At 61.7% G+C, this 23,321-nt stretch overlaps 1 protein-coding gene across 6 annotated transcripts in view; it reads left to right on the top strand.

The window, feature by feature from the left end:
* ABLIM3 (actin binding LIM protein family member 3) overlaps positions 1-23,321 on the top strand; it is a 46,261-nt gene that overhangs the window by 9,560 nt on the left and 13,380 nt on the right. For 5 of the 6 annotated variants that reach the window (XR_009208329.1, XR_009208328.1, XR_009208327.1 and 2 more), the window contains exons 2-4: positions 19,086-19,226; positions 21,362-21,545; positions 21,689-21,801. Coding sequence is in view for 1 of the 6 variants with exons in the window: in XM_058422505.1 (XP_058278488.1) it covers positions 19,086-19,226; positions 21,362-21,545; positions 21,689-21,801 (438 nt within the window). In the remaining 5 variants the exon portion in view is untranslated. The remainder of the gene's footprint in view (positions 1-19,085; positions 19,227-21,361; positions 21,546-21,688; positions 21,802-23,321) is intronic. The other variant, XR_009208326.1, reaches the window with a different exon arrangement.

Here is a 23,321-nt window from a genome sequence, read left to right as displayed (position 1 = left end):
CCATGAACCCCAGTGTGCAAATGGGCCAAAACTGATCAAAGTGTGAGAACTCCTGACTCAGGGTCCGTCCTGGCCCGTCTTGGGCGCAGCCCTGACGAGGCTCCTGCACTGCCCAAGGTGCGTCCTTTGAAGGGCTGTTCATAAATTCCCACTTTATTCCTTTGACTCTGTCCAGCCTCTGTTCCAGTCAGCGTCCCAAGGCACCACCAGCACTCCATCCCTGTGGCCTGTGAGCAGCAGGGCCTGGCCCCGTGCCTCCAGCCCGCCAGTGGAAGCTGTTCTTCCCCCAGCGCTGATGAAAGGCACCAAAGGCTCCTTTTAGCAGGAGCCAGCCGTGTCTGCCCGCCCGGAGCTCCCCCTCCTCCGGGAGTCGGGATTCTGAGCGCGGGAGCCAAGGAGAGCCCGAGCGTGGGAAGGAGGAGGGGAGGGAATTCCACCTGTGTGAGCCCCTGGTGCGCCCACTGCTCGAGGTGTGCCTTGTCCTGCCCCGTCCCCGCTGTCCCCAGCCAGGTGTGGCCCTGCCCTGCCTGGCACCGCTGCCTGGGCAGCCCCACGTCCCCCGGCTGAGGCTCAGGGTGTGGCTGTGGGGTGTGAATCCCCCTTGGGGGTGTCGCGCTGGTGCAGAGGTGTGTCTGTGTTTGTGGAGACTCCGCTCCCACAGCAGCAGCAGCTCCCTGGGCGCCCATCCCCTGCTCCAGCAGCTCCTGTGCCACCTGTGCCACTCTCCTCACTCACCTCCTTTTGTCTCCTCTCTGCTAAAACGGCTGAGCTCCTTCCCCTGCCCTTTTCCCGGGGGTTTGCTCAGTTTTTCCTCCATTCCTGCCAGGCTTCCACGTACCTGTGACCTCCTGCTGCTCTCTGGGTACCTGTCCTTGTCCTCACAGCCGGGTGAGGCACCAGCAAGAGGCTGAGGCTGGGTTTGCTGCTCAGCGACAGCCAGGGCTGCTCTGCAGAGGGGGATCTCTCCTCTGGGGTTTGTTATTTCCTTAGAATAAACAGCCAAGTGGGATGATATTTTCCATTCCTGCTGAGAGAGGATGGAGTTGCTGCTTTCTGGCCCAAACCCTGATGTCTGGTTTTGGATTCTCTGCCTTCGAGGTGGGGAGGAGAAGCGAGAGTGGAGAGTGTGGATGTGTTCTCCTGTACGAGGGGTTGGTGGTTGCACCTCTGCCTCCTCCTCTGACCCCGCTCTGGGGTCCAGGTGAGCCCTAAGCCATGCAGGGAATTCTCCTGTACTTTGTGTTCCACAGGTTCCTTTCACAACCAGACACTGTCCTGGATTTGGGACTGGTTATTGTTGGTGTTCTGATCCCTAAAATACCTTTTAGGGGGCTCAGGCAGCCCTGCTCCACTTGGGAAGCAGCAGGACAAAGAGCTGGCACAGCTGGGCTGAGGGATGTGCCTGGAGCCCAAAACTGGGGCGGAGTGGGAGAGCCCTGAGCTGGTGGGATGTGTGAGCTGTGACCCAAAATGTGAGCCAGCCCATCTGTGCTGAGAAAGGGAAAGGTGCTGAATGACCTGGCCATCCATCCATCCATCCATCCATCCATCCATCCATCCATCCATCCATCATCCATCCATCATCCATCATCCATCATCCATCCATCATCCATCCATCCATCCATCATCCATCCATCCATCATCTATCCATCATCATCATCCATCTCTTCAATCCATCCATCATCCATCCATCCACCCATCCATCCATCATCCATCCATCCATCATCCATCCATCCATCCATCCATCCATCCATCCATCATCCATCCATCCATCCATCCATCCATCCATCATCCATCCATCATCCATCCATCCATCCATCCATCCATCATCCATCCATCATCCGTCCATCCATCCATCCATCCATCCATCATCCATCCATCCATCCATCCATCCATCCATCATCCATCCATCATCCGTCCATCCATCCATCCATCCATCCATCCATCCATCATCCATCCATCCATCCATCCATCCATCATCCATCCATCATCCATCCATCCATCCATCCATCCATCCATCCATCATCCATCCATCCATCCATCATCCATCATCCATCCATCCATCCATCCATCCATCCATCCCTCCCTCCCTCCCTCCCTCCATCCCCTGAGGGTCTCTGAGGTCTGGGAGCTGCCTCGGGGCTCCCCTGGGCTCTCTGGCTGTGTCACCTCCTGCAGCACAGTGGGACTCTCACACTGGCAGGGAACAGGCGCTGTCCTGGAGGGATCCTCCACTGGGACAGTGGGAGGAGACAGAAGATGTCTCGGTGGTGCACTCAGGGTGGTTGTGCTGAAGGTCATCCCAAGGGGAGCAGCCTCCAGACAGCTCCACCTTCCACCACAGCTCCTTTCCCTCCCCACGGCTCCCTCCTGCCCCAGCCGTCGCTCCGTGGCTCTTTGCCTTTCCTGCCTTTTTTCTCCTCCCACCCCACCTTCCTTTTCTCTTCCCTTTCTCTTCCCTTCTCCCGCTTCTCTGCTGGCAGCTTTGTTCTCCTGGCTGTGTACTGGGGTTGCCATGGTGACTGCCAGAGCATCTCTGCATCCCACAGCCGCGGTCCTGTGCCTGCCCTGGCCGTGGCGAGAGCCAGGGCACCCTCCTGCCCCTCCCAGGGGGCATCTGCCACCTCCTCCCAGGGATGGAATTCCCTGGGGGACATCCCAGGGATGTGGGGAGAGGAGGGGACAGCGTGGGGCAGCAGCGCAGGATCGGGCTGGGGCGCAGGGCTGGCTGCGTGGCACGGCTTTATCGCCGCCAGAAACATGCCAATAAAACCTTCAATAAATATTTTTTTTTAATGAGCAAGCGTTAGCTGAGGGGAACAGAGGAGCTGCCGCAGCGCAGGGAGTCCCCGTGGGTGTGGAGGCAGAGCTGCTTGTGGCCTTCTGGTGGCGATTTGCAGATGGCAATATCTCCTTGCAGTGGGTGTCAGAACCGCTGGGCCCCTTTCAGGAGATAATTAGGGTGACGTGTCATTAGCTGATTACTGTGGAAACATACATTTACTGAGGATTTATCCTGCAACCAGCATTAATCCCCTGTACAGCTGCTAAACCTCCATAAATAATCTGATTTTGATAATCAATTGCTATTGCAAGTTCTCCTATAAATCTCAATTAAATGCACATTTAACTCGCATCAAGTTGCCAAATTTGCTTGTGCACGTGTGCCCTGCTGCTTGCCCGGGGCAGATGTCTGGGCACATGCGAGCTTGAGCCTGTTTTCCAGACAGCCTGAAAGCAGAGCGGGGTTTGCCGTGGCAGAGCAGCCCCAGGAGCAGCACAGCTCCTCTCCCGGGCTCCCACGTGGAGAATCCAGCACATCCCAGCTGCTCCTGCATCGCCGGGCCTGCCTCTGCCCAGCTGGGCTTGGAGTGAGGGCAGAGGAGGAGGCAAAATTGCCGAAATCCACGCGAGGGCTTTCAGCAGCTCTGGTGGAAACTGAGACTGGCTTGGGCTTGTGGAGTCCTGGCCACCCTTGGGCCACCGTGGTGATTTGCTTCCTTAGTGCAGGTGCAGGGCTCAGAGCGTGGGGACATCCTGCAGGGAGGAGGTGACCTGCAGGGACAAGGTGCCACCGGCTTTGTTTGGAGCTGGAAGGGGATTCCAGCCATGAACCAGGCTCTGTTTGAGTTGGGGCCACAGAGATTGATTCCATCTCCTGGTGTTTGCACCGAGAGCTGGGCGGTCGTGGCAGAGCCCTGGTGACCTGTTCCGTGCTGGGGACGTGGCAAACCTCCTGCTGCCTTTCAGGGGGTGGGACTTTGGCCTCACCTGGGCTGCTGGGACCCCGCAGGTGAGGGAGGTTTTGGATGCTTCTGGGATGTGGCCCCCATCCCTGCTGTCCCAGGGGTGTCAGGAATGTCACTCTGGGCTGCGATGATCCCGGCGATGGGGCTGCACCGGGGGAGCCATGAAGGAAATGATGGAGCTGTTCCAATTGCTGGGAGGATGTCTGAGAGCTCCTCCCGAGCCTGGCTGGAGCCCAGCCCGCTGATTGTGGTGGTGTGGGGAATTCACAAACACACAGGCTGTGGGGAGAGCAGAACCTGCCGCCTTTTAGTGGGGACAGCTCCGTCCCGGCCAGCACAGCCACTCCAGGCAGCAGCTGGGCATCAATGGATGATCCCAGGAGCTCCCAGAGCCCAGCCCAGGCGGGATCCGCCTCTCCTGGGGCAGCAGGGTGGACCTGAGGCTGTGGAGGAGCAGCGATGCCAGGCTGCGGCTGTGCCCGGCTGTGCCCAGCTGTGCCCAGCTGTGCGCGCTGGTGACAGCCACAGGCGGGGCTGGCAGGTGCCACGAGCCCCAGGATGGCTCCCGAGGGTGGCCTGTGGCCACTGCAGCCTGCTCCACACTGCTGGGAACACCCCTGCCTGGCATTTCCTCCCTCTGGAGCCGCCTCCCGCCCCTGCCAGGTGAGGCGGGTGCTGTCATTTGTCACCAGCCTGGCATCACCTTGCCCAGGTAGTGCTGCACCCCTCTGGCTCCCTTCTGCTGGCCCTGGCAGTGCCTCTGTGGGCTCCTCAGAGCTCTGTCCCATGGGGTTTTACCCCAGAATGAAGGATGGGGTTGGAAAGACGGGATGAGGCAGCGATGGGTTGGGAATTTGGGGTTTTCCAGCACTACCCCAAGGATCCTGTGGGTCAGAGAGCCTGTCCTGGAGCCTTGCCCTGTCCTGCACTGCTCGAGGTGCCTGACACACCACAGGAGGAGTCCCCAACCCTGGAGCGTCCCAGGAAGGGCTGGAGGTGGCACTCGGTGCTCTGGGGACAAGCCGGGGATGGGCACAGCAGGGACTCGACGATCCCGGAGATCTTTTCCAACCCAAGCAGTTCCCTGCGGCCATGGGGCTGTCCCTGGCACCTCCCTGTCCCCCCCGTGCCTGCTGCACCCTCCTCTGCCACCCATATGCAAGGCCAGGTGTCCCAAACGGCGGGGAGTGGGGACAATCTTTTTAGGGCCACTTAAGGGCTCCATTTGCTGCCTGTAACAGAATTAGAGAGGGGATCACAGCAGATGAAGAAGCAGCAGACACCCTCCGTTCAGGCTCTGCTCAGCTCCCCTCGGAGGGGTTTTTGGGGATGCCCTGTGTTAGGGGACTGCAGTTCGGGGTGGATTTCGTCTCTTCTGACCCCACCATTTGCAGGGGTTTGGTTCAGGGGGGCTCCAAGGGGACGGGGCAGTGCCCTCCCTGCTGCAGCCCCGGCCCTGCAAGAGCTCCCCGGTGTTTCAGGGAGCGCCTTCCCAGGCTGCAAGAGCGCTGGGAGGAATCTGGAGCCAGGCAGGGAAGTTCCTGCTGGAGTTTCGCCCCCCGGCCCGGAGCTGTAATTCATCCCCTGGAATGGGGCTGGCCGGGGGCTGCTGCTCTCGTGCCGGTGGCGTCGAGAGGGCTCTGTAACACATATCCCTGCCCTGCAGCCTATTTCTGGGGACGCTGTCCCCTCGGTGACGCCAGGGCTTGCTTTGCCAGCTGTCACCCCCAGCCCAAATTCCCGTTTCGTTGCATTAATACCCACGCAGCGCTTCTGGATGGGGATTCGATTTCAGCTGGCTCCCGGGAGTAGAAAGAGTTAAAAATAGCAAATCCAACACCCCTCATTCCCTGGCTATGACGCAGTCTCCCAGGTTGGAGTTACAATGCCGACAGGAATAGGGTTTAAAATAAAACAAGGGAGCGCTCTGCGCTCCGCTGGATGGGAGAAAGCAGCTCCAGCCCGGGGAAGAGACGTGGAGGAGCCTCCGGCTTTATAAAACAGGCAAGAGTTTGTCTCCCCTGCAGTGCCTGTGGCCAGACAAATGGTGCTGCACGCACGGAGCCATCAGTGGGGGGATTCAGGAGGTTCTCAGCCCCTCTGGGAATCCACAGGACAAACCGGGAGGAATGAGCCGGGCGCGCTCTGCTTCGGAGCGCCACGCGCAGGGCACCTCGCCAGGGCTCAGCTGGGCCCTGAACCCGGCCAGCGGGGCAGGGACGTGCTGGATCCAGGCTCCTTGGGAGCTGCAGGGTGCAGGCAGGGACAGAGCAGGCGGATCCTCTCCCGAAAAGTGCTCCCAGGCTCTGGAAGCAACAGCCTGCTGCAAGGTGGCGAGGCGCCAGCCCGGCTCTGCCTCATCCGACGGGGCTGCTCCTCTGATCTGGCAGAGAAAATCCTAAATCCCCGCATCCCTCCCTCTCAGATGCTGCCCTAGTTTAAAAAAAAAAAAAAAAAAAAGAAAGAGTCAGCTCCTGGCTTTTCTTTTGTAATATTTTAAATATAGCACCCTTTATGTTCTCTGATGGATGCGCCATATGTTTGGGAAACGGCACTGAAATCCACCAGTGGGCGGAGGTTAAAGGGAAAAAGCATTTCCATACGGGAGGCTGCAGACACAAAACACGGCGGCAGCAAACAGCAAATCCCTCCTGCAGCAGCCAGCAGTAAAGCTCCTTTCTGTCTCTCTGATGCCAGCAGCAAGGCTGAATGTTTCCATTGTGTCACCTCCCATCCTGGCCACCCTGGCACTGCCACCACGGTGCCCAGCAGGAGATGCCACCGTCTGACAGCTCCTCTTTTCCTTCCCCTTCCTCAGAAAGCCGCTCTGCTCTTTCCTCTTTGGGGTTTTTAGGGGATTTTTGTTTTTCCCAGCTGGGATGAGTCCCTTGTGCTCCAGCTCGCCCGGATTGCTGCGGCTCCGGCCGGGGGTGGTGGCAGTGGTGGTGGGTGGCTTTGGCAGCCGGGGACAGTTCCCCCCGGGGCTCCCTGCGCTCCCACACAGCCAGGGCTGTGTCCCAGCGCCAAACACGGCCTCTGCTCCGCAGGAAATCTGGCCTCAGCAAAATGATGAGCTCAGGCTTTTCTGCTTTTGGCCAGGACCCCAAGTTCAGATTCTTCTACTCCGCACATCCCTCAATTCTAGGACCCGAGCGTAGCCCCTTGCACGGACCCCCCAAAACCTGTCCAGCCCAGCTGGAGCTGAAAATAGCATCCAGTGTCCGAGGCTCAGCCGAGGCCGCCCCTCCTGCTCGGGGGCTGGGGCTCCCCCACTTGTCACGCCTCAGGAATCAAATCCAGGGCAGGAGATGGACTTTGGCCAGGGCCTGGCTGCCAAGGGGGCTGCGTCCCTCGGGACCACCCTGCCAGGGGAGCGGGAGGGAGGCCGGGCTGGCCCAAAGCTCCTGCAGGCGGTGACAGCTCAGGTCCGGCCCCACACTCGGAGGGCGGGATGCAGCGGGGGTGTCACAGAATCCCTGAACGGTTTGGGTGGGAAGGAACATGAAAAATCATCTCGTTCCACCCCCTGCCACGGCCAGGGCCACCTTCCCCTATCCCAGGAGGCTCCAAGTCCCACCCAACGTGGCCATGGGATGGGCACAGCAGAGGAGGGGATGCGGGGACGCTCTCCAGAGGTTCTTGCTCCGCAGCTCTGGAGCTTTGGGGCTGCATCCCCCGCGTGTGTCAGGCCCAGCAGGGCACAGGGAAGCTGCTCCAAGGGCTTGGCCGGACTCTGGCCGCGGTGTGGTGTCCCCCAGAGCGTGGCCTCGGCTGGTCCCGCTGCCCTGGGATCCACAGAGGGTCACCGAGCACGGCCACGCGTCACCGCGACTGCTCAGAGGGATCTGTGCTCACCCGGATCCCCGTGCTGCTGCCCCTGCTCCCGGCCCAGCCCTGCTTTTGTGCCTGGGCACATCATCCCCTCAGGGCCCCTCACTCCTGCCCCGTGTGTTGGCACCCACACCGGCTCAGGACAGGGTTTTCTAAGCTGCACCAGGTGTGGGGAGGAAATCCCACCTTCAGCCCCTCAGCGGCCTCCAGTGAACCTTCCTGCAGCCCAAAACGCCCATCTCAGGGCGTGCTGCACATCTGCCAGGGCTGCAGGAGCTGCTGCAGCCGCAGCAAACGCCGGGAGCACGGGAGGTGAGAGGGCAGGGGGGTGTCAGTGCCTCCTGGCCGTGCTGGTGTTGGTTCTGTGCGTGAAAGTGTTGGGTTTGTGCCACACCTGGTGTCCCTGTCCCCGCTGAGGCACCACCCCGTGCGCCTGAGCCGCTGTCGGAGCGGGGTTGAGCGCAGAGGTGTCGGAGCAGGGGATGGCAGAGGGGCAGTGTCCGTGCTCCCACCAGGAAAAGTGGCAGAGGGAGCTGCTCACTGCTGTTCTGGGGACGCAGCCCAGCACAGGACCTGCCACCAGCCCGGTGGCACCTGTGCCAGCTGTGCTGTCCCCTCCTGTTGGGCACAACTCCCTGCTCTGGGCTCGCCACGGCTCCGGGCAGCAGTGCATTTCAGCAATTATTAATTAAAATGCGATCTATCCTTTCTCATCCTCTCCCCAAGACACCAAGAAGTGCTAAGATATTCTCGGGGATAATAGGGAGGGGAATGAAGCGGCTCCTGGGAAATCTGAGCGGAGCCTTTCCCAGATTTATGGTTGTTCCCGGAGCCGGCGGTTCCCTGTCAGGTTCTACATCTCCAGCCCCACACTCTGGGAATTCAGAGGGAATTTCTCCATGGAAAGGGTGCTCAGGAGCTGCCCAGGGGGGTTTGCAGTGCCCATCCCTGGAGGTGTCACCTGGAGGTAGCACTCAGTGCCCCGGGCTGGGGACAAGGTGGGGATCAGGCACAGCCTGGACTCGATGGGCTGGGAGAGCTTTTCCAGCTGGAATAATTCCGGGATTCCGTGGATAACCCTTGTGGGGAGCAGTTCCTGGTGCAAACACGGTGTCAGGAGCAGCAGCCAGCAGTGCTTCCCCCCAAATCCCAGTTCCATCCTGGTCGAGGGGCCTGGTGTGAGCAGACAGGCAGCAGCTCCTTATGGGGGGCCCAGTGATGCCCAGTTTGGGGTTCCCAGTCACTCCCAGTTTGGGGGTGTCAGTCCCAGTTTAGGGTGTCCAGTCAACCCCAGTTTGGGGTTCCCAGTCACTCCCAGTCACGCCCAGTCTGAGGGTTCCCAGTAATTCCCAGTTTGGGGGTTCCCAGTCATTCCCAGTTTGGGGTCCCGGTCAACCCCAGTTTTGTGTTCCCAGTCATTCCCAGTTTGGGGTTCCCAGTCACTCCCAGTCACGCCCAGTCTGAGGGTTCCCAGTAATTCCCAGTTTGGGGGTTCCCAGTCATTCCCAGTTTGGGGTCCCGGTCAACCCCAGTTTTGTGTTCCCAGTCATTCCCAGTTTGGGGTCCCAGTCAAACCCAGTTTAGGGTGTCCAGTCACTCCCAGTTTGGTGTTCCCAGTCATTCCCAGTTTTGTGTTCCCAGTCATTCCCAGTTTTGTGTTCCCAGTCATTCCCAGTTTGAAGTTCCCAGTCACTCTCAGTTTGGTGTTCCCAGTCACTCCCAGTTTGGGGGTGTCACTCCCAGTCTGGGGTTCCCAGTCACTCCCATTCTGGGGTCCCAGTCACTCCGAGTTTGGTGTTCCCAGTCATTCCCAGTTTGAAGTTCCCAGTCACTCCCATTTTGTGTTTCCAGTCACTCCCAGTTTGGTGTTCCCAGTCACTCCCATTTTGGGGTCCCAGTCACTCCCATTTTGGGGTCCCAGTCACTCCCAGTCTGGGGTCCCAGTCACTCCCAGTTTGGGGGTCCCAGTCACTCCCAGTCTGGGGTCCCAGTCACTCCCAGTTTGGGGGTCCCAGTCACTCCCAGTCTGGGGTCCCAGTCACTCCCAGTTTGGGGGTCCCAGTCACTCCCAGTCTGGGGTCCCAGTCACTCCCAGTTTGGGGTCCCAGTCACTCCCAGTCTGGGGTCCCAGTCACTCCCAGTTTGGGGGTGTCACTCCCAGTCTGGGGTCCCAGTCACTCCCAGTTTGGGGTCCCAGTCACTCCCAGTCTGGGGTCCCAGTCACTCCCAGTCTGGGGTCCCAGTCACTCCCAGTCTGGGGCTGTGCAGGGAGGTCTCCGTGGTTCCTGCCCAGTGACAATCCTGTGAGCTCTGGTGCAGCTGCAGTTCCGGGGATGCTGTTGCCATGACGAGCTCCACAAGCATCATCCAGAGGAAAAAAAAAAAAAGCTCCAGCTGGGGATGGGAGGAAGGGGCTGCAGCGTGGATTTTAGTATTTCAGTTTTTCTGATTCAATCCTCACATTTCTGGGCGATGCTGGAGTACGAATCCCCCCGGGCCAAACCCGCACGGGCTGCCAGGGATCCCATGGAGTTGTGCACCGCTGGGGCTGCAGGCACGGATGTGGAGCTGCACTCGCTGAACTCCCGAGCATCCAGGATGTTTTCTCTGCTGTCACATGGGATCAGGGGAAAAGCGAAGCAGGGTCAGGCTTGAGGGGCATAAAGATAAATTTATTAACACACAATAAAAGGAGGGAATGAGAATCAAAATGAAACTTTCAAAAACGCTTCTCCCTCCCCACAAACTGTTCACTTTCCCGCTGAGCATAAAGAGACAAAACCCGGGATTTTCAGTCAGCACACAGAGTTACACCCCCAGGGCCTCCTCCCCTGCTCCAGCCCCTTCCCGAGCTCCGTGCCACAAAAATCCCCACACCTGGGGGTGCAGAGCCCCACTCCTGTCCCCTCATCCTCCTCCAGTCCCCACTGCCACCCCAGCAGGGTCCATCCTGGACAGGGAAGGTGTCGGTCCTCCCAAACAGCGGCAGGAGGAGAGGGAACGGCCAGGGCAGGCTCGGCTCGGACAGCAGCAGGAATTTCTCCATGGAAAGGGCGCTCAGGCACTGGAAGTGCCCCGGGATGTGTTGGGAATGCTGAAGGGGACGCCCACCCTCCTCTGTAGCCTGGGGGGAGTCACTGCAGCCCTGAGTGTGAGGATGGGCACAGCAGGTTCCCGTGGTGCTCCCCGGCCACTGCCAGGAACCCTGGGGACACAGAGGAATTCCTGGGATAGAGTGGAATTCCTGGGATACAGCGTACAGTGTAGAGTGTATCCTGGGATACAGTGGAACTCCTGGGACACAGCAGAATTCCTGGGACACAGCAGAATTCCTGGGATACAGCAGAAATCCTGGGATGCAGTGGAACTCTTGGGATAGAGTGGAACTCCTGGGATACAGCGGAATTCCTGGGATAGAGCAGAACCCTCGGGACACAGTGGAATTCCTGGGATACAGCGTGTTCCCTGATGTGCCAGCCTGTGGAAGCTCAGGAGCGCTGCCGTGCTCTTCTGGTGTCCGCACTCAGGTCACCAAATCCCCCCGCAGCTCCCAGAACTAGAGAAGCAACTTCTTCCTCTTTTCCTCTTGGGAATCTGGCAAAACCACAGCAGCAGTCAGCGCTTCCAGCAAAGCAGGCGGATCCCAGAGCCCTCCTTCAGGACACCCCAGGGTGCTGCTGGAATGGGGCTGGGGGCTCCTGCAGGGCAGGTGAACCCAGCTGGGTCCCAGCGAGGGTTTTGGGTTTCCCTGGCACATTCCAGCCCCGCCTGTGTGGGAAGTAAACATCCTGCAGGCAGGCACGGGCAGCTGCCCGCGGCCAGGTCAGCGTGGGAAGACAATCACGGCTTCCTCCACACTCGTTTGGAGAATAATTTCCACAAACGCAGCCAGAAGCAGACTCTGCTGCGCAGGCAGGACCCCGGCGCTTTTTGTTGTTGTTGTTTTGCTTCTACCCTCTCCGTTTTTCTCCTTGTCTCCTGTCCCTCCTTTGTCTCCTCTGGGTGTTTCCCGCCTCCCTCCTCTCTCTTCTTGCAGCCTGTCCCCGTGTGACCCAGCTCCCGCCCTGGCGCCGTGTCCTGCCGTGCCCTCGGGATGCTCTGGCACCTATTTGGGCACCTGTGGCGCTCAGCCGCGCTCCCAGTGAAGGCTGTCCCCTCCCTCGTGTGCTGCCAGCTCTGGCCCAGCAGCCCCGTGCCCTCTCCCGCGGTGGCACGCGTGGCACATGCCACTGCAGCTCCCTGCTCCATCCCCACGGCACCCACGGCTCGTTCCAGTCCTGTGTCCCACCCGGGGAGTGGCGGCAGTGGGGGACACGGGGCCAGTGTGAGGCGGGTGGGGGCAATAATTGGTCCTGATCTAATTAGGGAGGCCTAGGGCTGGATTAGGAGCTGTGACAGTGGAGGGTTTTTAGCCCTAAGCCACAGATGGCTTTTCCTGGCAGGCAGGAGAGGACGGCATGGGCTGGAGGGGGTTCTGATCCCTCCTGGAATACACTCCGAGCTGACTGACAGGCTTGGGAACGGCCCAGCTCCTGCTCTGGGTGAGCTGGGTGGTCCCCAGTGCCCCCAGTGCCCCCGGTGCCCACTGCCCAGCCCTCATGGATCCAGTGCAAACCGTGGGAGCTGCTGCAGGCTCAGCCTGCCCCACAGCAGATCCCTGCTACCTGTCCTCAGCCCCCGGGAGCGCCGGGCCCGGCTGAAAAATGTAAATATTCAATAAGGAGCCACGTGATGCTTCTGGAGTTTACTGAGCGGGAGGATCGGGAGAGGAAATCTTTTGTCCGAAGGTAAATCTGGCATTTTCTCCTGGATGGAAATGGATTTTATCCGTGGGAGCTCCACGGGAAGCAGCAGCCTGAGCACTGAGATGGCTGTGCAGGGGTCAGATCCACCGCCGGAGCTGAGCATCCCGGCTGCTGGATCCTTCCTCGAATTCAGGAATGAACTGCTGGCTCCTTCCTTCATTTCAGGGGTGAACTGCTGGCTCCTTCCTTCATTTCAGGGGTGACTGCTGGCTCCTTCCTTCATTTCAGGGGTGATCTGGCTGATCCCTTACCTGGGTTCCTCACCCAGCTCCACGCTGCTCTCACCTCCTCAGCAGGGACCTGGGGTGGACTCGATGGCCTCAAAGGCCTTTTCCAACCTCTCCAGTTCCGATTCTGTGTCTGGAGCAGGCACATTCCCGCATGCCGGGCTCCAGGCATTCCCACAGGACGCAGGCTGAGGCTGTCCCGTGCCTGCTGAAGGACCGGCACCATCTGGCTGCCAGCCCATCCTCCTCTTCCTCCCCAAGGCGTTTTTACGGCTGCAGGACAGCGGGCAGCAGCCTCTGGCCGCGCTGCTGATGAGAAACCCACACCCCGCAGCCCCGGCGTTCCCACCCTTCCTCCCCGGCCACCCCTGGGACACCGCAGCTCCTGCCTGGAGGGGAAATCCTCCCCCTCGCCCTCCTTGGAGCCGGCCAGGTCCCCCCGGACCCCTTCTGCAGCGGGAGCGTTTGGGGTGCAGGCTCCCGGGGCGTCCCCTCCTCGTCCCCGGGTGCCAGCAGAGGTTTCTTTTCTCTCGCTCCGTGCCCGCAGCCCCGCGCGCTGTGTCCCATCCCCGCCGCTTCACCCCGGCCTCTCCCTCGGCCTCCAGAGCTTCCAGCAAAAATTCCTTCCTGGCCACTCACTGCCGGACCTCGGCCTTGGCGGCTGCGGGGCTGGCGGGGCTGGGCTTCCTCTGCCTCAGCTTCCCCAGCGCCGCTCCGAGCCCCAGAGCCGGGGATCGGCCCTTCCCGGGGTCTGCCAGCCGTGCCCAGCGGGAGTGGCACCGGGAATGGCACCGGGAATGGCACCGGGAATGGCACCGGGAATGGCACTGGGAATGGCACCGGGAACGGCACCGGGAATGGCACCGGGAACGGCACCGGGAATGGCACTGGGAATGGCACCGGGAATGGCACCGGGAATGGCACTGGGAATGGCACCGGGAATGGCACCGGGAATGGCACCGGGAATGGCACCGGGAATGGCACCGGGAATGGCACCGGGAATGGCACCGGGAATGGCACCGGGAATGGCACTGGGAATGGCACCGGGAATGGCACCGGGAATGGCACTGGGAATGGCGCCAGGAATGGCGCCAGGAATGGCACCGGGAATGACACCGGGAATGGCACCGGGAACGGCACCGGGAATGGCACTGGGAATGGCACCGGGAATGGCACCGGGAATGACACCGGGAATGGCACCGGGAATGGCACCGGGAATGACACCGGGAATGGCACCGGGAATGGCACCGGGAATGGCACAGGCAGTGCTGGAACATCCCGGGATGCAGCACCGGGAATGGCACCAGGAATGGCACCGGGAATGGCACCGGGAATGGCACCGGGAATGGCACCAGCAATGGCACTGGGAATGACACTGGGAATGGCACCGGGAATGACACCGGGAATGGCACCGGGAATGGCACCGGGAATCCCCAGCTTTCCTCACCCTCCCCTCTGGAGCTCCATCCCACCCCAGCCCACGCCGTGCTGCTGCCACCGTCCGCAGGGGAGCTCTGAGGATTCCCAAGCTCAGGGACCCTGCAGGGGACGGGGTGGGGAGCTGCTCACGGCCAGGCAGCAACGGGAAACAGTGGGAAGTAGTGGGGAGCAGTGGGAAGCACTGAGAAGCAGTGGGAAGCAGTGGGAAGCAGTGGGAAGCAGTGGGAAGCAGTGGGAAGAAGTGGGAAGCAGTGGGGAGCAGTGGGGAGCAGTGGGAAGCAGTGGGGAGCAGTGAGGAGCAGTGGGGAGCTGCTGGAAAGGAGTCCGGCCCCATGGAGATGTGAAGATTCCTGCCAGCATCATCTGCACTGCTCCAGCTGACATCCAGCATTCCAGGGGCTGGATCCATCCCAGTGACACCCACATCTCCCTGCACATTCCAGGGGGTGGGTCAATCCCAGTGACACCCACATCTCCCTGCCCATTCCAGGGGCTGGATCCATCCCAGTGACACCCACATCTCCCTGCACATTCCAGGGGGGCTGGATCCATCCCAGTGACACCCACATCTCCCTGCACATTCTGGGGGCTGGATCCATCCCAGTGACACCCACATCTCCCTGCACATTCCAGGGGCTGGATCCATCCCAGTGACACCCACATCTCCCTGCACATTCCAGGGGCTGGATCCATCCCAGTGACACCCACATCTCCCTGCACATTCCAGGGGCTGGATCCATCCCAGTGACACCCACATCTCCCTGCACATTCCAGGGGGTGCACCCATCCCAGTGACACCCACATCTCCCTGCACATTCCAGGGGGGCTGGATCCATCCCAGTGACACCCACATCTCCCTGCACATTCCAGGGGGGCTGGATCCATCCCAGTGACACCCACATCTCCCTGCACATTCCAGGGGCTGGATCCATCCCAGTGACACCCACATCTCCCTGCACATTCCAGGGGCTGGATCCATCCCAGTGACACCCACATCTCCCTGCACATTCCAGGGGAGCTGGATCCATCCCAGTGACACCCACATCTCCCTGCACATTCCAGGGGCTGGATCCATCCCAGTGACACCCACATCTCCCTGCACATTCCAGGGGAGCTGGATCCATCCCAGTGACACCCACATCTCCCTGCACATTCCAGGGGCTGGATCCATCCCAGTGACACCCACATCTCCCTGCACATTCCAGGGGGTGCATCCATCCCAGTGACACCCACATCTCCCTGCACATTCCAGGGGGGCTGGATCCATCCCAGTGACACCCACATCTCCCTGCACATTCCAGGGGGGCTGGATCCATCCCAGTGACACCCACATCTCCCTGCACATTCCAGGGGGTGCATCCATCCCAGTGACACCCACATCTCCCTGCACATTCCAGGGGGCTGGATCCATCCCAGTGACACCCACATCTCCCTGCACATTCCAGGGGCTGGATCCATCCCAGTGACACCCACATCTCCCTGCACATTCCAGGGGCTGGATCCATCCCAGTGACACCCACATCTCCCTGCACATTCCAGGATCCCATGCTGGCACCCCCTTGCTGCCATCTCTCAGTTTCCCGTGGTGGCTCTGCCTCTCCGCATCCATTCCAGGGTGAATGCTTTGCTTTTCCACAGTCCCCTTCACCCGTGGCTCCCCCAGCACTGTGCAAATATTAATTACTGGCAGTTAATTAAGCCAGGCATGCCCGTCTTCCTGTGGAGATGCTGTGTGATGAACACACTGGCAGCAGGGCTGAGTGGGAATTTCCAGTTGCCTGTGGAGAACGATCCAAACCCCACCTGGAGCAGCTCCTCCCTGGCAGCTCCTTCCTGGAGGGTCATCGGGCTGGAAGAGGGGAATGGGAGGGGAAAGAGCGTCACCTGCTCTGGGCCCAGTGAGGAATGGTGGATGAATATTTAAAAATGCCTCTGGGTGCTGGTGGAAAGCTGCTCCTGGTTCTCTGTGGGGTATGGGGCTGCCTGGGGGAGCACAAGCTGCTGGTGGAGCTGGTTCTGAGCCCCCTCGGGCTGAAGTTCTCCACCTCCGGGGCTCCAGCAGTGCCCCGCTGTTTGTGTTGGTGGCGAGCAGCAAACCCTCCAAGGCAGCTGGGGATCATCCCGTTTTCCCTCCCCTCCCGAAGTGCTCAGAGCGTCCCAGAGGTTCAGCATTTCCCCGTCCTGCTGCTGCCCGGTGGAGGGCTGGACCCGGAGCAGGAAGAGCGCAGGAAAACAAGACGAGGTCGTTGACCTGCAGAGCAGGGATGGATGCACAGGGGGAACTGCAGGCTGTGAGCTCGGGCTCCCTGCGCCCTCCTGGGGGACGCAGCTGCTGTGCGCGGCGCCGGGGACCGTCCGGGGGCTGTGCGCAGACACGGTCCCCTGCCCGGGTCACACCCTGGCTGCGCACTGCCCGACCCGGGGCTGCCATCCCCGCCCGGAGGTGCCACCTTAATCCGGATCACCGGGAAATCTGTCGAGTGCCCACGCGGCCCCACGGCATTTCCCTGCCCGGCTGCACCCGCAGCCCGTCAGGACACGGGCACAGCCCCGCGGGAGCCGGGCACTGGGGGCACTGGGAGCGCTGGGAGCGCTGGGAGCGGAGCACGAACGCGGGGATTGTTCCGAGCAAACCGGGGGCAGATTGCGGCGTTCCTCGGGCGGCTCCCACCCCCTCCCCGCGCCTGCTGCATCCCGGCCTGCCGGGCCGCTAATGCTACTTACATTATTAGGGGATTATTTGGGTGTAATGAGCTTTGCCCCGCTCAGCTGGCCCTGTGCTCGGGGCTGTGGGATGTGTAATACTTCCTGCACGGGGCCACGAGGCGGGCAGCTGCTGCCTGGAACACAGGCACAACAATGCGGCAATGTTCCCGGACAAAATTCCAGCCAGGGCCGGAGGTTAAGCGCGAAGCAGGGAGCTTTGGGTAGCGCTGAATGCAGCGGGAGGGCGGAGGAGCGGGGTCCTGACCCGTCCCCACGGGCACAGCCAGCACCGACGGGTCAGACCCAGCTCTGCCCGTGCTGCAGCACAGCTGAAAGCATCTTTCCCATCCTCAGCTCTTTTTCCTCTGCCTCTCTCCCATCAGACCAAGCAAGGGCTTGGCGATGCGTTGCTATGGACACCAGGAAGTTTTTCCCTGGAGACCAGCGCTAAGTGATGCCTGCGTGTTCTGACACAGATTATTATTATTATTTATTATTATTTGTCTTCCCCCGTTCTTTATTGTGCATGTTAAAGCGTGGATGAATTCCTGGCTTTCCCCCACCCTGCCCCTGTCCTGCTTTCCTCTACCAGCTTTGTGGATTTCCGTGGCTGTGTCCCAGGGCTTGGCTTCGTTCTGGGCCAGGGTGTGAGCAGTGGGTGCGTGGGAGGAAGTTTCAGCTCTGTAACTCTTGCTCTGCTGGACACCCCTGCAGAGAAGATCCCTGGTTTATCCCAGCCTTGGGAAATCCTCTTGGTCCCCTCAGGCAGCTGCAGAGCTCCTGGGCACCCATTACCACCAGTACCCATCACGGGAGGTGCTGGATTCCTGTTCCCAGCGCTGGTGTCCCTTGGGCAGGGGTTCCCTGCTCCCTTCATTTTTTCGGGGACCTCGGAGTGATTAAGGTCTAGACTAATTAGTCTGTGCTGGGCTAGCTCCAGGCCTGACTCCCATTTTGTCACCCTGCTGGCACTTGGTGTCCTTCGGTGCCTCAGGTGCCTGTGAGAGCTCTTGGCTTGCAGGGAAGGGAAGGCCCAGCAGCTCTGGGAACCCCAGGCTGGGGTCTGAGCTCCGCAGGGAGCACTCGGGGCTCCCCTGGCAGCCCCTTCCCAGCAGCTCCAGGGATGGAGCTCCAGGTTCAGCCCATTTCCCGGGGGGAAGCAGCGCTGGGCCCTTGGCACAGGGAATGGGATTTGGCTGTGACACGGTCTCAATGTCATTTTGACTTCTCTTGCTCGGCTTTTGAAGCCATTATGGGCTGTTTCTGTTCCCTGTCACTTGATCTGCCCCTCGGTGAGCGAGGATGAGTGATCTCCTCTGTCCTGTGCCCCTTCTCCCCTGCTCTGGAGGGCCTTCACAGGCTGGCTTTCAATCAGCTGCTTCTCTTGTTCCTGGGAATGCAGTTCAGCGCCGGGTCAGAAGATCTGCCCCGCTGAAATCTCCTTTTTGCTGCTCGACTTGCCCAGGCTGTGACTCCCTCTCGGAAACCTCACAGCAAACAAACCCCGCAGTGGCTGGCGTGGTGTCAGCGCGGCTGGAGCCCCTGCACGGCCCAGGCGCTCCCAGGTGGGGCAGCAGGAGCTGCTCTCTTCTCTCCGTGTCTTTGGGAATTGCCTTGAGGCAGCCGGAGCAGGGCGGTTCTACCCCGGACCTGGGCAGCGCCTGTGCGGCGTTCCAGAGCGGAGCTGAATCCCAGCACTGAATGCTGCAGGAGGAATTCAGCTCTTGCCCTGCCCTCCCCTGCAGCCCCCAGCTCCTTCCAGAACCTCCAGGCACGGCGGGGCCGCTCCGGAAGGAGCCGTGGGACTGGGCTGCTGCTCCTTGCTGAGGAGGTGACAGCCCCACCAGGGCCCAAGCACTCGATTGCTGTGATGTTTGAAAGCTCCTTGACAAACGACTTCTTCCTCCAGTTCCTCAGCAAACAAGTGGAAGCTCCAAAAAACCTTCAGTTCCTTCCCGTGCTGCTGCCAACTCGGAGCTGGCTGGGCTGTCCTGGAGAGGGTCAGCAGCCAGCAGGGCTGAGCACAGCGCTGAGGGCTGCTCCCTGCAGGGTCCTCCTGCCCTGCTCTGGGGACAGGAGGGCATCTGGGGAGCTCTGGGATGGCGCTGCGACCTGGTTGTCCGTGCAGGGACAGAGCTTGGCACCGCAGATCCGTGATCCTCTTTTGTGGGGCAGGGAAATCCCAAACCCAGAGAGGGCTGTGCTCCCATCTCAGAGTCCCTGGGTGCTGTCCCCTGCCCTCGTGCTGGCCCGACGTCCCGTGGCCACAGCCCAGATCCTAACACACCTTTCCCCTGTCTCCTTCTGCTCTCCCTCCTTTCTGCCAGCAGTTCCCTACCAGCAGAACCCCTACAGCCCCGGGAGCAGCTCCTCTGCCATCCAGTGCTACCGCTGCGGGGACACCTGCAAGGGCGAGGTGGTGCGCGTGCAGAGCAACCACTTCCACATCCGCTGCTTCACCTGCCAAGGTAGGACGAGCACCCCCAGGAAGCCGGTGGCCAGGCTGCCCCACGGCCCTGGGGGCAGAGCAAAAGGCTGGGGACAGACCCACCCGGGCCACTGAGGCGTGGTCACACGCCTGGGGGGGCACAGGGCAGGCAGAGCCCCTGGGTGATGGGGTGTCCAATGTCACTGCCCTGGAGCAGCGTGCAGGTCCCAAACGTGCCCGTCACCGTGTCCTTCAGCTGCTCCCAGAGCAGGAGGAGGAGGAGGAGGAGGGGGAGGAGGCACGACCAGCCCGGCTGAGAGGCAGCGAGGTGGGGAGAGGCGCAGAGCAGCTCCCGGCAGAGCTGGGGCTGGGTGACACCTCCCTGCCACCTGCCCGTGGCGTGCAGCTGGGACTGGGTGCCCCCCAGGGCTGGCAGGAGTGGAGCAGAGAGGTTTGGATCCTCCTGGAGCGCCAGAGGAGGGAGAGCTGCAGGGCTGTAAAGCTCGTGGTGCAGAGCTGCTGCTGCTGCTGCTGCTGCTGAAGGGCTCCTCAGCTCCTTTATTGGAGCAGCTGCTCTCAACCAGCTTCTGCAGGCTGTAAAATTCCCAATTCCAGGCCTTTTTAAAGGCCTTTGGTCTTCCAAGCTCCCTGTGCTGAGCATCATCCCCAGCCCCATGGCCACGCTTTGCTCCTTGCCGGGGAACAGAGCGTTTGGCTGGAGGTGACACTTGCTGTCCCCACCCTGCTGCAGCCCTGTCCCCCGCGGGGTGGGCAGCCCCCCGTTTTTGGGAAGGGGGGATCTGTCCCGGGATGCCCTCCGGGCTGATTTGCAGCTGCAGGGCGCCGTGCCGAGCATCCTGCGCTGTCCCAGCTGGGCCAGGAGCATCCAGCAGGAGCCCAGCATCCAGACAAAGAGCTCAGCCGGCTTCAAAGGGCCCGGGCGGCGGCAGGGAGAGCCTGGCAGAGCTCACGGCCCGATTTCCAAGTGAAAGGGAATAAATAATGAGAGGAAATCCTCCTGTCTCACCTTCCCTCGCTGCTCTCACCTCCTGCCGCCTCTGCCGGGCTCCAGCCCCACCGCCTGTCCCTGGTGCGTCCCCGGGAGCTGGCACAGGAGTGGCACCACGGGACGTGCTGTTCCCTCAGCAAACAGGGCACAGAGCAGCCTCGTTTGATGCTGTGCTCGCCTCCCTGTCCCCGAGCTGCTGGCAGGGTGTGTGGGAGACCCAAATCCCCCTGCTGGGTGCCCCCGGCTCCGGGGAGCAGCTCGGCCAAGGGATGCTCCACAGCGCATCCACAGCATCGCTGCCCCAGGGGCCCTGCAGCAGCGGGTCCGGCTGTGCCCTGTCACCCGGGGCTGCCCCACGGCTGCAGGGACGCAGAGGGGGCTGGAGGACAAAGCAGAGACCAAGGTGGGCTGTGCCAGCAGGGGCTCAGCCCCCGCTCCACGCTGTCACCCTGCAGCACAGGGGATGGGCACCGTGCCCAGCAGCGCCCTGGGCCGCTCCGCTGCCAGGCTCTGCTGCTCCCCAGCTCCCTCCGGCTGGAGAAGCCGCAGCAGGGAGGGAGAGGATGCCGAGGCCGGGGCTGGCCGCGTCTCCCTGGATTCCTGCGATGGGCTGTGCACCACCCACACTTCCCCAGCAGGGAAGGGAGCGAGGCTGGGCTGGACACCGATGGAAAAACAAGCAGGGAGAGCTCCAAGCCCGGCGTTCCCGGGAGCTGTTCCCATCAGGGCACGGCTCCGTGCCCGGGCACTGGGGGTGGCTCATCACAAGAGGCTGCAGCCGTGTCCAAGGGACAGGGACAATACCTCTCCCCAGCTGTCCCTAGGGCGCTCCCCGCCCTTTTCCAGCCCTGTCCCCATCTCGCTGGCACCACCGGGGTGCCAAACGGAGGGGCCGAGCCCCAGGCGGGCGCAGCAGGTCCAGGGGGCGATGCCCAGGCCGTGCCAAGCCCTTCGCGCGTGGCGCAGCAGCGCTGCAGTGCGGGGTTCCCTCCCGGCTGTGGGATTCCCGGTGGGAGCGGCCCCATCCCACAGCCCAACACTGACATCTTGTGGAGCCGGGGGAGGCCCCAGAGCTCGGCGGGGAAAGGGAAACCCTCGGAGGTACCAGCAGGAGGCTGGAGAGGCGGCTCGGGGACCCCGTGACGGCCAAGTGTTCTTTCCCCCAGTGTGCGGCTGCGACCTGGCCCAGTCGGGCTTCTTCTTCAAGAACCAGGAGTACATCTGCACGCACGACTACCAGCAGCTCTACGGGACCCGCTGTGACAGCTGCGGGGACTTCATCACCGGCGAGGTGATCTCGGCCCTGGGCAGGACCTACCACCCCAAGTGCTTTGTCTGCAGCACCTGCAGGTGAGTGCGAGCCGGCCCCGAGGCGGGGTGACCCCCCTGGAGGGACCCTCGCCCGGAGCTCCCTGCCGGCCCCGGGAAAGGAGGAGCTCCCCGTGTGGGGGGAGATGAGCAGCTGACCCCTCCCCACCTCTCCGTGGCCGCAGGAAGCCGTTCCCCATCGGAGACAAGGTGACGTTCAGCGGCAAGGACTGCGTCTGCCAAAACTGCTCCCAGGCCCTCCTCAGCACCAAGCCCATCAAGATCCACGGGCCCAGCCGTAAGTCGACTGCGGTCCTGCGGTGGGTGCAAAGAGAGGGACCCCGTGCCCCTGGAGAGGGTGGCAGGCCAGGTTTCGGGGTGCCTGCAGAGCTTTGGGGGGAGGCACGGGGCAGCGCTGGCTCCACCCAGCTCACCGCTGGTTTTGGAAACTCCCCCGGGCTGTTTGTCACCTGGGCAGGTGCCACCACGCTGGCAGGCGCTGCCTGAGCTCCTGGGGAGGTTCTGGAGCTGGGTTTGATCAGAGTCAGCTGCTTTGTGTCCAGATGGCTGCCCCAGGAACGCTCCTGGGGCTTTCACAGCACGGGCGATCCTGGCTGGCTCTGCAAGCACTGAGGGGTTTTCTGCTCATCCCCTCACCCCAGGGAACCCCTAAAAGTCAGCTGGAGACATGGACACGCTCTTTTGGGTGTGCTTGGCCTTGCTTTTGACCCCAGGTTGGGAGGAGCTTCCCCTCCTGCCACGGAGGTCCGTGCCTGACGCAGAGTGCTGCAGCCAGGGCTGGGTGTCACCCTTGTCACCCTTGTCACCCTTGTCACCCTTGTCACCCTTGTCACCCGTGTCACCCAGTCACCATGGTGGCACTGCTGGTGGCAGGGTTGGTGCTGATGGGCCCCCTGTGAGCCCCCCAAGCTGCCCTCGATCCAGAGACCGTGGCAGGGTTGGACTGAGCCAAAGGACAGCAATTCCCCCATCTTCCTCCGTGAGCTCCCGGAGCTGCCCAGAGCCGGGCTCTGCCTTCCTCCCGCCTTCCTCTCCCTCCCCATCCCCTTCCCGGCCCTGCAGCGGGCTTACCTGAGGACACCACGCCTTATTCACGGCGGCTGCAGGCAGCCGGAGCCCGTGTCCCACCCGCCCGTGTCCCTCACCGCCCCGGTGGCCCTGGCGATGTCACCATCAGGGTGGCAGGGGAGCCGTGCGGGCCGCCGGGGCATTCCCTGGGGAAGGAACCTCTCCCTGCAGCCCCAGCCCTGCAAACAACCCCAAACCAAGCAGGAGATGAATGAGGGGACACACCCCGCTTTTTTCCAGGAGTTAGAAATCTTAGTCGAGCGGGATTTGGCACGGGATGAGCAGCCTTGCTCCCGCTTTCCCCCGTGGCAGGGAGGGGGTTAAAGAAAGCCCCCCTCCAGGCTGCCCAGGGGAGGAGAGGACAAGGAGGAGTCAAGGTCAGGGGTCCGAGGAGCATGTGCTTCCTGCTGGCAGCCCCGCCGGAGCCGGGGGGAGCAGGGAAGGAAGGGAGGCCGGTAAACAGCGCAGCGGGGCCGGACGCGGCGGCCGGACAGCACAGCCCTTCCTCTGCCGGACACTTCCCACCCTTGGGCACCTGCCAGGGCGGCGGGGCCCTCCCTCAACCCAGCACAGAATCGTGAGCCAGGCTGGAAAAGACCTTTGAGATCATCAAGTCCGACCTGTGACCCAACAGCTCCTCACCAACCAAACCACGGCACTGAGCGCCACGTCCGGGAGCTTTTAAACACATCCAGGGACGGTGACTCCAGCACCTCCCTGGGCAGGCGA

The sequence above is a fragment of the Hirundo rustica genome, chromosome 14, assembly GCF_015227805.2.
Source record: "Hirundo rustica isolate bHirRus1 chromosome 14, bHirRus1.pri.v3, whole genome shotgun sequence".
Lineage (NCBI taxonomy): Eukaryota > Metazoa > Chordata > Aves > Passeriformes > Hirundinidae > Hirundo > Hirundo rustica.
This window is presented reverse-complemented; position numbering and strand designations above follow the sequence as displayed.